The sequence below is a fragment of the Terrapene carolina genome, unplaced genomic scaffold (genome assembly GCF_002925995.2).
Source record: "Terrapene carolina triunguis isolate 2854851 unplaced genomic scaffold, T_m_triunguis-2.0 Scaffold130, whole genome shotgun sequence".
NCBI classification, from domain to species: domain Eukaryota; kingdom Metazoa; phylum Chordata; order Testudines; family Emydidae; genus Terrapene; species Terrapene triunguis.
This window is the reverse complement of record NW_020664481.1, coordinates 36,662,392-36,676,362: the sequence shown is the minus strand read 5'-3', so window position 1 is coordinate 36,676,362 and position 13,971 is coordinate 36,662,392. Positions and strand designations below refer to the sequence as shown.

Genomic DNA, 13,971 nt, shown 5'->3' with positions numbered 1-13,971 from the left:
GAGCAATCGTATGTTCAGCAGCAGAAATGTCCATGTACAAGATATGTCATTTACATTGAATAGCAAATAGAGAACTTAATGGTAAAGTCCTAGGCTGATGAGTCATTTCAAATAATGCTAAATCATGGGAAAGTAGTTGTCATTAGGACGCTTGAGTAGGCTGTAACCTCCAAAAATTTCCATAAAGGTGATCATTTTGCTTAGCAACGCTATGAAGATAGATAAATTTGTTACCATATCTAAAGCAATAGAACATACCATTTATGGGTTTAATGACAGTTGGCATTTCTGATTCACACTGAGGGCAGCCAGCTTGATGAAATGTGTTGTCATTTGTGTTTCTCTGGCAATGTGAGAGTCCACTGGGAAACAGCAAAAGCCAGCTTCCAGTCTGTTATAATGTTGGTTGAACAGTTAGAAGAAACTTTAGAGGCACACATCATGGCTTCAGATACACATGTGCAGCTCCCATTAAAGTAAACCACCACTTGTGTTTTTTTTCTATTAAATGTCAGATTCGACTCAGCTTATATCCAGCACAATGGTATTGGCTTTTTTTTTTTTTTCTTTGCTAGTATAATTAACATAATAAACTATCTCTTACCTGGAAGCAGATGTTTCTGTGAGACAGAAACTGTGCTGTTGTTTATCTCCTTCTGTCCCACCTTCTATTGTTTATCCATCTGTCCTGCCAGGTAACAGTCCCTAACTCCCCCACTCCCACTCAAGGAATTTCTGAGTGTTAATGAAATATATATAGACCCATGCCAGCTTTGTTTTAAATACCATCAGTGTGTGTTGCTTGAGCATATCCATATGCAAAATATGACTCTTGATGTTTAATATTTAAAAGTCAAACATTTATTTAAACATGTTGAAAACTAGTGCTTTTAAAACAAAACATGGCTTCAGCTCTACAAAAGAGAGAAATTAGATAGTTATATAGACAGTGTGGTATACTGTAGGTATTGATCTCCTGGATAAAGTTTAACTGCTTGTTAAAACGAAATCACAATGTTCTATGATTTTCTCTTTAAGGTTTATGACCTTGAATCTCCTGCAGAGTCCCTGAATAGCTCCCCTGGCTGTGCATTGACAGATGGGAGCTGTGAGACCACGGGCTTCTCTTCCTGTGGTATTCATGGAAGATGTCTTGGAGAGTGGACCTCATTCAGCTGTCACTGTTTGCCTGGTTACTATGGCTACAGATGTGATAAAGGTGAAGTCTTTTTTTCTCTATGATGTTATTGATGGCGGTGATGGTGCAATTTACGGAACAGTTCGCTTAAGATGTTCACAATTAATGACACGTCTGATAAGGCTTTGAACATATTGCCCAGGGTCATGTTCTAATTTTTTGGTTGGGCATTTTTTGTTAATCCCATCCTTCATTTTAATTCCTTTTTGAAATATGTCTTCCTCATCACCAGATCGTCTTTTACACTGATGGTATCTGTGCACTTGTAACCCACACACCTTCTGGGTGTGGTGTTCTGTCCCATCTAGTGGCACCAAGACCACTTAGAGAGAGGTGAGTCTGCTCTACAGCCTTAGCTAAGAGCCAGTTGCCTTTTAGCTCATGCAGAAGAAGCTCATGCACTAAGCTCCAGAGGCCCCCGGTTCAATCCCACCTTCCAATGACTGGGGTCTGTCGGTGTTTCACACTCACTGAGTAATTGGAATGGGACAGAATCATAATTGCTCAGCTGGGTGTCATAAGCACTGTACTGCTAACATCGAAACGATATTATTTTCTAGGGCCAAGAGGTCTGTGTTTTTGGTGCAGGAGGATCTGAGTTCCATCCCTGCTGCCTCCTGGTTGCCAATATGTGCAGCAAAGTGACAACTTTGGCCACTGATTTGTTACACTAATTTAAATGTGCTCACAGCCTCTTCCCATTGTCTTTGTCAGAGACTGAGGGCAGACAGGAAAGATTGTGTTTGGTCTGCATCCTGAAGCAGGAGTTCAAAAAGGCATTCAGTCGATTGCTGGAGAAAAATAAGAGTTAATTGAGCAAAAGTAAAAGGCATTTCCATTGTGTTGCTAAATGAGGCCTTTTCTACCTTGTGTTAATTTTAAAGGAGCTGCTGTAAACATGCTTTAAAAATAATTAAAATATTCATTTCTAGTTACAGAGCTACCTGGTCCTTGGTCAGCAGGCTGGGAAAAGAGGAAAAGTGCTGGGGAGGCACTGGGCTCAGTCACTTGGGCAGGGATCCCTGTGCAGAAAATATGCTCAGTCCCTGGGGGAAGGAGCAGTGTGAGGGAGGACCTCCTGTTACCACCCTCTGAGCATTTTAAACAGCAGCATTAACAGGATCCAGATGGAGATGCGCCTAGCCCTACTCAGTGGAGGAATCTCCGATGTCTTTGAAGGCAGGGGAACCGCTACTGGGGGAGCAGTGGCAAAGGCTTGAAGGACTTCCCCAAAAATGCATGTTATGTCAGCACTAAAGACCATTTCACTGGCTGTTTACACTAATTTGGAGAAATTCTTTGTTTTACTTACATCGCTCTTTCCCTGCTTAGGGTAATTTTTAAAAGTTTTTGAATTTCTTAGTTGCCAAAGAATACTCCTTTGGGCCAGGGAGCCACATTCGGTATCTGCTTCCTGTTGCTGCACCAGCCCGCAGGACGCTGTTAGAGGTGACGGTCAGGACACGACAGCCCAATAGTGTCATCATGAGCATGTCTTCCCGAGCCATGGATGAACACATCACCCTGCAGGTTAGTGAATAGTCTTGGACAATCACAGCACAGAGTGAATTCACTTCCAGCTCATGTGTAGCCCAGTGAAACATGAATAAGAGAGTACTTTTGTGCTGTACACTACCCTAGCAAGTAAAACCAAACGAGCCCCTGAAAATCTGTACTGTACAATTCTGTTCATTCATGCTAGGAAAGTGGGCCTGGTTCTCCACTAGTTAAACTGACCATACACCCGTGTCATCCCATTGGCTGCAGTGGAGTTACATCAGTGTAAAACGGGATCAGAACAGTGGTCCAGCTAGTCCAGTGTCCAGTCTGACAGCTGCCTGCAAGGGCTAGGCGAGTGTGAGCCTTGCATGTCCCACTCCTCCAGGAAGACTATATAATTCAATTTCCACTATTCTTTGATGACACTGCCAGGAAAGATGCCACAAGCAGTTTTTGTGATGTTGGTCCCTGCACGGAGAGTGCCAAATTCATGTCACATAGGGTAATTAACAGCCAGAAATGGTAACACATTGGTCACTGCTGAGCTGGATTGGTTTGAACTGCCACCGTAGATGTGACAGAATCACATTCCTAACCCCCTGAGCCAGCCCATTGTCTTTGTCTAAGTTTAAGTAAACATTTTTGTCAAGATTACTCATTAGTTAAAAAAAGTTTGGTTGAAGTAACCCGACAGATCAAATACAGGAGTGATTGTGATTTTCTTCCCTAATACTCTGTTAATAATCCACAAGGTTGTTCAGGGATTCTTAACTGTCTCGTATAACTTGGGTGATGGAGACTATGCCGTAAACCTTCCCTCCTACAACATTGATAATGGTGAGTGGCATCATATCACCCTGGAGAGAATTGAAAACGAATTTACCCTTCGCCTTTATGAAGGAGGTGGGAAGAGAGAAATCCTGAGAGCAGCAGGAGTATGCAAAGAGATTGTGATCGATCCTAGTAGGTTGGTCCTTGGAAACAGTTACCCTGTCAATCAAAACCAAAGTTTTCAAGGTAAGGAATTCTTGGTTTAACTGGGGCATAAGAATGTAGAAGGGCTATTGGTATGATGTGTGTGCACATTAAGTGAAGTTCACTTTCTCAGCACAAAGCTTGAGTTAAATGGATTTTTTGCAAGGCAACTTTGTGGGGATTTGTCAAGGAAGTCAAAATCCACCCCCTACCTAGGGGAAAGGTACAGGAAAAGCCCCATCCACAGCTTATACTTTAGCCACTGGGCTAAAACAGGGGCAGTGACCCCTGCACACCACCTATACAGCCCTCTTCAGTCATACTGCAAATTTCCCTGCTGAATTAGATATGCAAGCCTGGATCTGCCCTGTGCATCCATTTTGCAGCTGCCCACGCCTAAAAAGCAGAACCATAGCAGTTCTCTGCATTTGGGACATCTGTTGCCCCTACATTGCTGGGTGAATTACTTTCTTGTGATAAATATTGTCCATTGCTAGGGCCCTACTAAATTCATGGCCATGAAAAATGCGTCACGGACTGTGAAATCTGGTCTTTTGTGTGCTTTTACCCTATACTATACAGATTTCACAGGGGAGCCCAGCGTTTCTCAAATTGGGGGTCCTGACCCAAAAGGGAGCTGCAGGTGGAGTCACAAGGTTATTTTAGTGGGGTCATGGTATTGCCACCCTTACTTTTGCGCTGCTTTCAGAGCTGGGCAGCCAGAGAGTAGCGGCTATTGGCTGGGCACCCAACTCTGAAGGCAGCATTCCGCCAGCAGCGCAGAAGTAAGGGTGGCAATATCATACCATGCCATCCTTACTTCTGTGCTGCTGCTGGTGGTGGCTCTGCCTTCAGAGCGGGGCTCCCAGCCAGCAGCCGCTGCTCTCCAGCTGCCCAGCTCTGAAGGCAGCGCTGCCGCAAGCAGCAGTGAGGGTAGCAGTACCGCAATCCCCCTTACAATAACCTTGCAAGCAGGGCCGGCTCTAGGTTTTTTGCTGCCCCCCGTCCCAGCCCTGGGTTCCTCGCCGCACCCCCCCTACCGCCCCAGCCCTGGGCTCTCCCCGACCCGCACCTCCCTGTCGCCCCAGCCCTGGGCTCTCACCCCCCCCCACGCACACCCTGCCACCTCAGCTCTGGGCTCCCCCCTACCCCCCTACCGTTGCCCCCCCCCACACCTCCTACCGCCGCAGCCCTGGGCGCCCTCCCCCCCCCTCTTTCCGCTGCAGCCCTGGGTCACTGGTAACTCGCTCCCAGGGCAGGTTATTCAGCAGGAATTTTAGGTGTGCACACAACACAGACAGGATTGGTTCCCATATGGTTACAGAACTGCAGTAAAGTGGAACAATTTTCAGCTTGTGTGATTGGAGGATATCTGGATGCATATTATAAGACTGTCCTACATAAATGAGGAAAAGTTGAGGTGCCTTTATTATTCTTTTGTTCCACTCATTCTTTCTATGGGGAATTTGCCAATGCACTATCACTGTCTTCCGTTCAAACAAACAAAGAAAAAAGGCAATGGCTGTTGAAAATAGCAATTCCAGTCCTAATAACCACTGGGAAGCATTTCTTGCTCAATTTATTCTACTTTTTCTACAGCAAGTTACAGTAGATCAGTATATTTGATTTGGGAGAAATGAAGTAACAGCCGCCCAAACTGAGCTTGAGCACTCCTGAATTTTGAGGTGTTCAAATCTGGAAGGCAGGTGCTGGGGGGGGGCCTGTGGCTCCGCAGGGGAGCACGGCAGAATGTATGCAGCAGCGTGTCTGGCGCTGCGCGAAGCCAGACACGCTGGTCTGAGTGGCACGGTAAGGGGGCGGGGGGGTGGGGGGGGGGGTGGGGGGTGGGGGGGGGGCAGTCAGGGGACAGGCAGCAGTTGGATAGGCATGGGAGTCCCAGGGGTCTGTCAGGGGACAGGTAGGGGGTGAGGTCCTAGGGGGGAAGTTGGGGGAGGTCTCAGGAGGGGACAGTTGGGGACAAGGAGAAGGGAGGCTTAGATAGGGAGTAGGGTCCCGGGAGGGGGCAATCAGGGACCAAGGACCAGTGGGGCTTAGATAGGGGGTGGGATCCCAAGGGGCAGTTGGGGGCAGGGGTCCCGGGAGGGGGCAATCAGGGGACAAGGAGCAGGGGGGTTGGATGGGTTGGGGTTTCTGTGGGGGGGCAGTCGGAGGGAGTGGATGGTGGCAGGGTGGGGCTACCCTCCCTCCCCGTGGAGTGTCCTATTTTTTGAATGTTAAAATATGGAATCCCTACTCACAGTGCAGCTCTCCATTCACTGCAGCATGAGGTCTCAGCTTCCTCACTACCTCCCCCTTTCCTGTTGAGGTCTCAGCTACCTACCTCCCTCCCCCTCTTTCCTGTTGGTAGTGGCCAAGGGAATGCTGGGAAATGTAGTTCTTTCCCTGCTCCAGGGCTGGCTCTATAGGCAGGGAGCTAACCAAGGAACTACAGCTCCCAGGGCCCCCTGTAGGTTCTCAGCTCCCAGGCTGGATCCCTGCCACCCCTGCAAATGGGCTGCCTCAAGCATGTGCTTGCTTTGCTGGTGCCTAGAGCCGCCCCCGCTTGCAAGCCCTCCCCCCCCCCCCCCCCGCCAACTTCTTTTTGGTTCAGGACCCCTACAATTACAACACCGTGAAATTTCAGATTTAAATAGCTGAAATAATGAAATTTATGATTTTTAAAATCCTATAACCAGTGACCAAATTGGACTGTGAATTTGGTAGGGCCCTATTCATTGCACAGTACATTGCAAAACGGATGTTCTTAACTTTAAACACTGCTAGGAAAACAGCAATAGGCTATGTGAAGTTTGGATTACTGAGGCTCATGGTCTCCCAGCTGAAAGATTATAATGGAGTCACCTGGAACTTCCACTAGGGCAGGCTAAAATGTTTATTAAACTAGAGTTAAGGTTTTAAATATGTATCAACAATGGATTGGAAAAGGTCTTAATATAATGTTGTAGATTAAAATGCAAACAACTCTCATAAAAACAGGAAATGCAAAGTTAAGGTTACAAAAAGGGGAAGCAGAGAAACACGGAGCTATGGATACCAAAACCAACCTTTAGTATGCCCTCATATCTCCACTCATCCTCCATGCAGGTGTGGGATTGTACTGTATCTTCAATACTGGCATACAATCCACATACCCCACTACCCCACTGTACAATACTGCACTGACAAATGTATCTATGCATCACTCCCCCTCACTCATCTGCCATCTCCATGACCAGAGGTTGGCCTTCAGTTAATCCTCCTGTGACAAGACAGTAACATCTCTGGGGAGAGGAGGGATGCTCTTGTGCATGAAACATAGGACAGGGAGTCCCAAAACCTGGTGTGACATATATGCATGTGGGTCCTACATTCTGTTTAAAAATGCAGTCAGTATTGTAATTTTTTATTGGTAGTGCATCCCCAGCCTCCTCAGTCATTACTGGTCTTTTTTTTTTTTTTCTTGTATGAAAGAGAATCGTAATAAAGTATAGTTCTTTTTCACACACACACCGAGACACAGGTAAACACTGGAGGAGCACACACTCTCTTCTTCTGGCTATTTGAACTCTCCCTTAGAAATCATAGTAAAATGGTGAATTGGCAACTGGCACAGGTGTCTTTCTCTCAATCACATAGGGGGCTAGAAAACAACAGGGATGCAACTCCAAAATTTGGATATGGGAATCTGGCCCATATCTAATGGGATGGATCAAAAGCCTGGATCAAACTCCCCTAAAGTTTGGGGAAATAACTTTGTGGCTTCGGCCCATCTCTAAATATAACATATGCTCAGTCTGCTAGTACTGACAGTGGTTTCAAATAGTTCTTGCTGAACAGCTTTCAAAACCCAAGTCCCTTTTGTTTTTTGCCTTAGGATGTATGAAGGATGTCAGATTTAATAACTACAGGCTGCCTCTGGATACTCACACTAAGGAGCTGGTGTCAGTATTAAGTGCCCAAGAAGTGAAAGAAGGCTGCTCTTCAGAGGCTTGTAGGAACAACCCCTGTAGCCAGCCGTTTATTTGTATTGACTTGTGGATGATGCATGAATGCAGGTAATTGGGGAAAGCAAGAGCATAGAAAATGCCAGGGCAACGTGGGAGGGCTGGATGCTGAAAAGTGTATAAGTTGAATCTTGCCACTGGGAAGTCCTCTGTATAGCATCATCCAGTTAAACTATAGTGAAATACAGGGCCAAATTCTACCCTTATTTATGCCTCTACAACCTCATTAGCTTCAGCAGAGTTTACTGATGTAAATCAGAGCACAGTCCCTTTCAACCAGATCCTCAACTGGTATAAAATGGTGTATCTCCATTGACTGTAATTAAGGTAAGCAGATTAACACCAGCTGAGCATTTGGCTTTCTGCTCTATTAAAGCTGCTCATGGAGTATTGCAAATACAGAACAATTTGACCCACTTTCTGAAAACTGAAATTGGGAAGTAATATGGAATGATTGTGCTACTAAATTTCTAAAATGAGCAGCTCTGAAGATAGCGTGGATATAAACATTGTTTTTGTGTGTCAGATGCCCTTTAAACAGCATAAAATGTTAGGCATAAATCAGAGGATATGATCTATAATGAATGCTGTATCTTGTCATACTAAGTTCAAGCAAGAATGCTACAGTGAACGTTCATTATTACAGGATAATCGAAATTGTGACAGTGCTTGAAGTGACTTTTTAAAAAACACAAAAACCTGGTTTTCAAATCAAGATAGTCACCTTCAGAACGTATTTTCCTGCAAAACCTAAAGGGGCTTAATCCATATTCAGAGTTAACTCCTGACGAATTTAATACCTTGAAACAAACAAGACATCTGAACCTAGCTCAAAAGTACATTTTATAACCAAGAGAAAACATGAAAATACTTGTGTTTAGGCTGACAGTCTATATGACAAGGTGCAGCTGGATGCAGTTTCAAAGAGCCAGAGTGTTCCTAAAAATTGTGGTTTAAGATGGAAACATCAGTTCATTCTTCATTCTAAGGCTGGCTTCACTGCAAAATTAACTCATGTTATCTCCACCGAGTTAACACCTCTTGAGTTAGCCTAGCTTGAATGAGAGTAGTCATGCTGTGAAACAGCAGAGTGATAATGTTAGCAGCTGATGAGCTGTGCTAACTGGAGCCGTAGCCTGTACCCCCTGATGTGCCAGCTGACAAGTTAAAAGTATCACCACTCTCAAGTAATGGTTTTTTTTTTTTTTTCTGTAGATGGGACTCGAGTTAGGGACAACACTTGAGTTATAACTGGAGTTAATTCTGCAGTAAAGACAACACCTTAGTCTACTCCTGTATTAGCACTGTTCTAATAAGGAGAATTGTAGAGATGTTTTTTGTCACAAATGCTTTAAATCTCTAGAGGCTTGGAGATTCACTGAACTGGGGAAAACACAGGAGAGGCTAACGTCATCTTATGGCATTTGGATAGACCTGCAAATCCTGCACTTGATCAAACACTTGCTCATGCAGGTAGTCTCACTGGAGCCAGTGGGACTTCTGGCATCCCCAAATCCATTCACGCGAGCAAGTGTCTGGAGGAGTGAGCCTCATTATTTTTGTCTTGTTTCACTGAAGAGAAGAACTCTTTAGCCCCTTCCCTGACTTCACTGAGACTATTCATGTGGGTAAGCACTGCAAGAGTAGGAGCTACAGTAAAGCTTCCTTGGCATAAAATAACTCAGAAGACTGTATTCAGATATACAGCATCTGTCCCAAGGACGGTGTAGGGTTTTCAGTGCTCTCTTCCATGTCTGCTGTTATCGAGGATTTTTGTTGTTTTACTCTGCTTTTTGTCTTTCCAGTTGCCCTCCGGGACACCTGATCACAGAGAATGCCACAGGCAGGCACTGTGTCTATACTGTATGTGCTAAAAGACCCTGTAACTTTGGCACGTGTATCTCCCAGTCTCCAACCAAGTTCCGATGTCATTGCCCTGATGGCTATACTGGCCGTTACTGTGAAATCACTCTGGCAATCTTTCACAAGGATGCAGGCTTGAGCTTCAGTTCCATGTTCGCCATCTGCATTTGCTTTTTGGCACTATTAGGTAGTTATGGCAACTACATCTTATACTACCTTTGGTGATTTAATTTATCCATTCTCCTTTGGACATTGATCATGTTGTCTTTCTGTGAAGAATTTGCTTCCTTGTGGAGCCTGGACTCTGCCTTCACTGTTTTGTCCTCTCTATTCCATCCACTGTCACTTTTCATCCCCCTGTCCGCAAAAGTTACATTGTTATTTGGCATTGATTCAGCTGAGGAAAGCCCTTGCAGTTTCCTGATTTTGTGGCATTTCATTGCCAAGAAACTGTTCAGAAGGTACAAGTAGAGGCAAATTCAGTCAAAAGCTAGGAAAAAAGATTGCTCGGAGAAAGTCATTATTTAAAATACAGCTAGTTATGAAACTGGTATTTCAGCCCATGAGAAATAAATTGTTCCTGAATGCAGACTTTGACCTCTAGATCCAGGCTAGGGGCATGTTTATTTTTAATATCTGGCCAACTGTAAGTTATCACAATGTAAATAAATCAGAAGTTGGTGGTTTTTTATAAGAATTTTTGTTATACTTGAGTACCTCAAAATCAGACTCCATTAAAAAATTTGGCAAAGGATTGTTGCATATGGTAAGATCTATATATCACATTCTGGTAAACTGCAGAATGAAAATTTAAACACAGAAATCTCAAAATTTATGACCAATTTATAAAAATGCTCATTCTCACAGTAAATACATTTTAAGTTTTATACAGTAAAGGCCCCATCCTGTTTTTATTGAAATTGCTGTGGAGTTTTGCCATCGACTCCAATGGGATCAGGACTGGGTATTAAGAGGATTTTATTGTATGTTTTTACAGTGAAGATGGTAGCACACTGTATACAAGTTTGTATTTACATAATGTTAACAAACATCTTCAATGTAGTAGAAGTTTAACAATTTTCAGCATGTAAATTGCAACTAAACACAATTTTTAAAATTATTTAAATTTGCAGATGTTGGCATAAAAATGTGCCTGAATTATTTTTTTCTAATAAAGTGTGTGATACACAATCCTCTTCCCTTTGTCTCATGTCGTCTTATGCTTCATTTCTGTTCTTGTTCACAGAATTGTGTCTGTTCTTCAGAACTCATCTGCATCAGTTTTTGTGCTACATCTTTGTATGCATTTTCTGTTAAGCATCAAGTCTGTCCAAGTCAATACGGTAAACAGATATTTTGGTCTCAAATAACCATTTCTGCATGTCATTCAGTTCTTCAGTTGTTACTAACTTTGTAATAAAGGAAGCCCTCAAGGCCTCTCCTTCTCCCTTTGATTTCGCTTGTAACTACCGTTAATGGAAGTAATGCTCAAAGCAAAAGGAGAGCTGACCTCTATAGCTGCAGATGATTTTATAGACTTGCCTTTTAAAGGGCCTGAATCCTCTCTCTTTATACTGGCTTTAAATCAATGTACCTACTTTGGCCCAAATCCTTGAAGGTTCTTAGGCATCTAACTTCGATTGAAATCAGTGGGAGTTAAGCATCTAAATAAATGTCTTTGAGGATCTGGGCCACTGATTTCAATGACGTTATTTCTGGTTTACAATGATGTGAGAGCAGACTCAGGCACTTAGTGTGAAGACTGAAGCCGTTCTACCCATTTCAGTCTGGCAGTGCAATATCCAGTAATAGTTACTGTCTTTACCACACTGCAGTATTATTTTTTTTTTAAAAAGGGTTATTCTCTGCTTCGTTTCTGAATGATCACTCTGCTTCACTCCCATGTGCGCACACAGTTCTGTTCAGTGGTGCTTTCCTGTGGACTCGCTGGAAGAGTCGCAAAGGTTTGAATGGAGGAGTTTACCATGTCTCTGCCTATCATGATGACTTGGAGGACATCAGAGAAAATATCCTCAACTATAATGAAGAAGGGGGTGGGGAGCAAGATCAAGTAAGGATCGTTCCATTAAATGAATATGATACAAGTGGGCTAGTGGTTCTCCACTCTAATGAAATACAGGGGAGTCAGTTGTGCTTTACCCTTAGTCTCGGTGCTGCTGGTTACATTACCGCAAGCAACTGATGAACTTATTTGTAAGGTTGCATGTTTTTTTACAAATGGATACATAAAGGTCTATAAATTTAATTTGCCTTAAAGCAGAAGTACCTATGTGAGTGATTATATATGCTTGTAGGATGAGTTTAGCAGTTGAAGAATTTATGGATGATCCTTTTCTGGCTTCATGCTCTGGAGGCTCTGCTGTTGTCAGTGGCAATTACTGCTGTAGTGATAAGGTTTTAGAAAACTCCAACATGAAATCTTCCTTATGGACCAGCTCTTTTGATGACACTTCTTACCACATTTTGTGTGTTATTAGAACATGACTTATTACACCTTAAAGTCTCAGTTTTTATTCATTAGGGGATGCTGGTACTATCCTTGTTTTAGCTAAAGCTTTTTAGCTCTTGGAATAAAATACCAGGGCCCTTTCTGTTCTCTTCTCTCTTGGGAAGAGAAGCAAATACCAGAGTATAAAACTGTTGTTGCACTTTTAATATACAACACGCCACACCAAACAGGTTATTCTCACATTTCTATTTGTCCTGCACATGGATTACCAGAGTTTTAGCTTATATTGCTATCCAGAAGAAATGTAACAGATAATTACAGATTTGTTAATTAAAAAAAAAAACCAGGTAATTTTGCTGAACAATTAATGTTTGTTATGTCAGAAAAAGTAAGAGACTATTGCCTGTTTTAAAACACTTCATTTTATTCAGTGGAAGGTGCAACAGTATTTCTGAGCTTGTGGTTGGCATGCCATGAGTGCTACAGAACAAAGTTTTAAAATCTGAATATTAAACTTCCAAATAAATAAGCAAGCAAAGAGTTTTTAATATATTAAAATTTATATTGAACATTTATGCGAGCCAGCTGCAAAATAATCTTTCACTTGTAAAATGTCCTCAAATTTTTGATGAATTACTGTAAATGCATTTTAAATGCCTAGGGGGATATTTTTCAAGTGGCATATGGAATTATGTTCACAGTTTTAATAAGATTATCTCCTGTGCTACACTTGCACATTTGCCACACAGGGTTCATATATTGAGGAAATAGTGTTTATATGACAGGTCTACAGGAGTTTCTCTAAGAAGAATTAAAGCATGTTCTTTTCATAAAGCAGCAAAATCAAATACACTAACAACCAAATGACCCCCAATCAAAGGTGATCTTAAAGTGTGGAAGCACACAGAGGAAATAACATTGGCCTCCCTGAGATCTTGTTTACTGTAGGCCATTTCCAAATTAATCAGCTTTTTTAAACAGTGGAAACCTTGTCCAAAATCTTCATAAATGGCCACTGATTTTGGGTGCCTAATTCTTGATGCAGAATTTCAAACTGAGCACCCCACAACTTCATATGAATTAAATGGGTGCAGTCCAGTGTTATCTTAACAAATGAACATAAGAGTGTATGCACAGTAAAGAGACCATGTATGAATTTCACATTTGTTAGCTTGAGGGCAAGACTGGAGAAACAAAGGGGTATCCTTGCTGAATTTCTATATTTGTATTGGGGGGGAATGTGTCTTAGAGAAATAAGGATTTTACAAAAAAAAGTGCACTGCTGGGTAAAATACTTATTGTTTGGGGCTGAGCTGTGTTAACACTGGCTGGAAAGCAAGGGGCAAGGATGATCTTTGGGATTGTAAATTGCCTGATAATTATGTGTATAATTAGAAGAAATGGTATCTATCATTTCATTTTAAGAAACAGAAAAAGCAACAAAAACATGATTTTAATATGACCAAATTCACTGAAAGCCTGATCCTTAACTCTACTCAGGCACACTCCCACCTAATTTTGGAAGGGCCAAAAACGGCAGCTATCCATTTTGAGAGTTTTGCCTGAGTAAGAAATTCACCATTGGGTCATACCAGGGGTCGGCAACCTTTCAGAAGTGGTGTGCCGAGTCTTCATTTATTTACTTTAATTTAAGGTTTCGCATGCTGGTAATACATTTTAACCTTTTTTAGAAGGGATCTCTCTATAAGTCTATATATTATATAACTAAACTATTGTTGTATGTAAAGTAAACAAGGTTTTCAAAATATTTAAGAAGCTTCATTTAAAATTAAATTAAAATGCTGATCTTACACCACCAGCCTGCTCAGCTCGCTGCCAGCCTGGCGTTCTGTTTACCTAGGCCGGCAGCGGGCTGAGTGGGGCCTGACCTCTGAAGCCCCGCACACCCCCAGAAGGGTGGGTGTGGGGGGCTTCAGAGGTCAGGGCAGAGGGCTGGGGGT

At 42.8% G+C, this 13,971-nt stretch overlaps 1 protein-coding gene across 1 annotated transcript in view; it reads left to right on the top strand.

Annotated features, from left to right (window-relative positions):
* Positions 1-13,971, top strand: part of LOC112120321 (neural-cadherin-like) — an 81,774-nt gene that overhangs the window by 64,837 nt on the left and 2,966 nt on the right. Inside the window, exons 26-31 of the mRNA XM_029911790.1 lie at positions 1,039-1,219; positions 2,562-2,728; positions 3,451-3,715; positions 7,548-7,728; positions 9,483-9,727; positions 11,397-11,611. Coding sequence (XP_029767650.1) covers positions 1,039-1,219; positions 2,562-2,728; positions 3,451-3,715; positions 7,548-7,728; positions 9,483-9,727; positions 11,397-11,611 — 1,254 coding nt within the window. The remainder of the gene's footprint in view (positions 1-1,038; positions 1,220-2,561; positions 2,729-3,450; positions 3,716-7,547; positions 7,729-9,482; positions 9,728-11,396; positions 11,612-13,971) is intronic.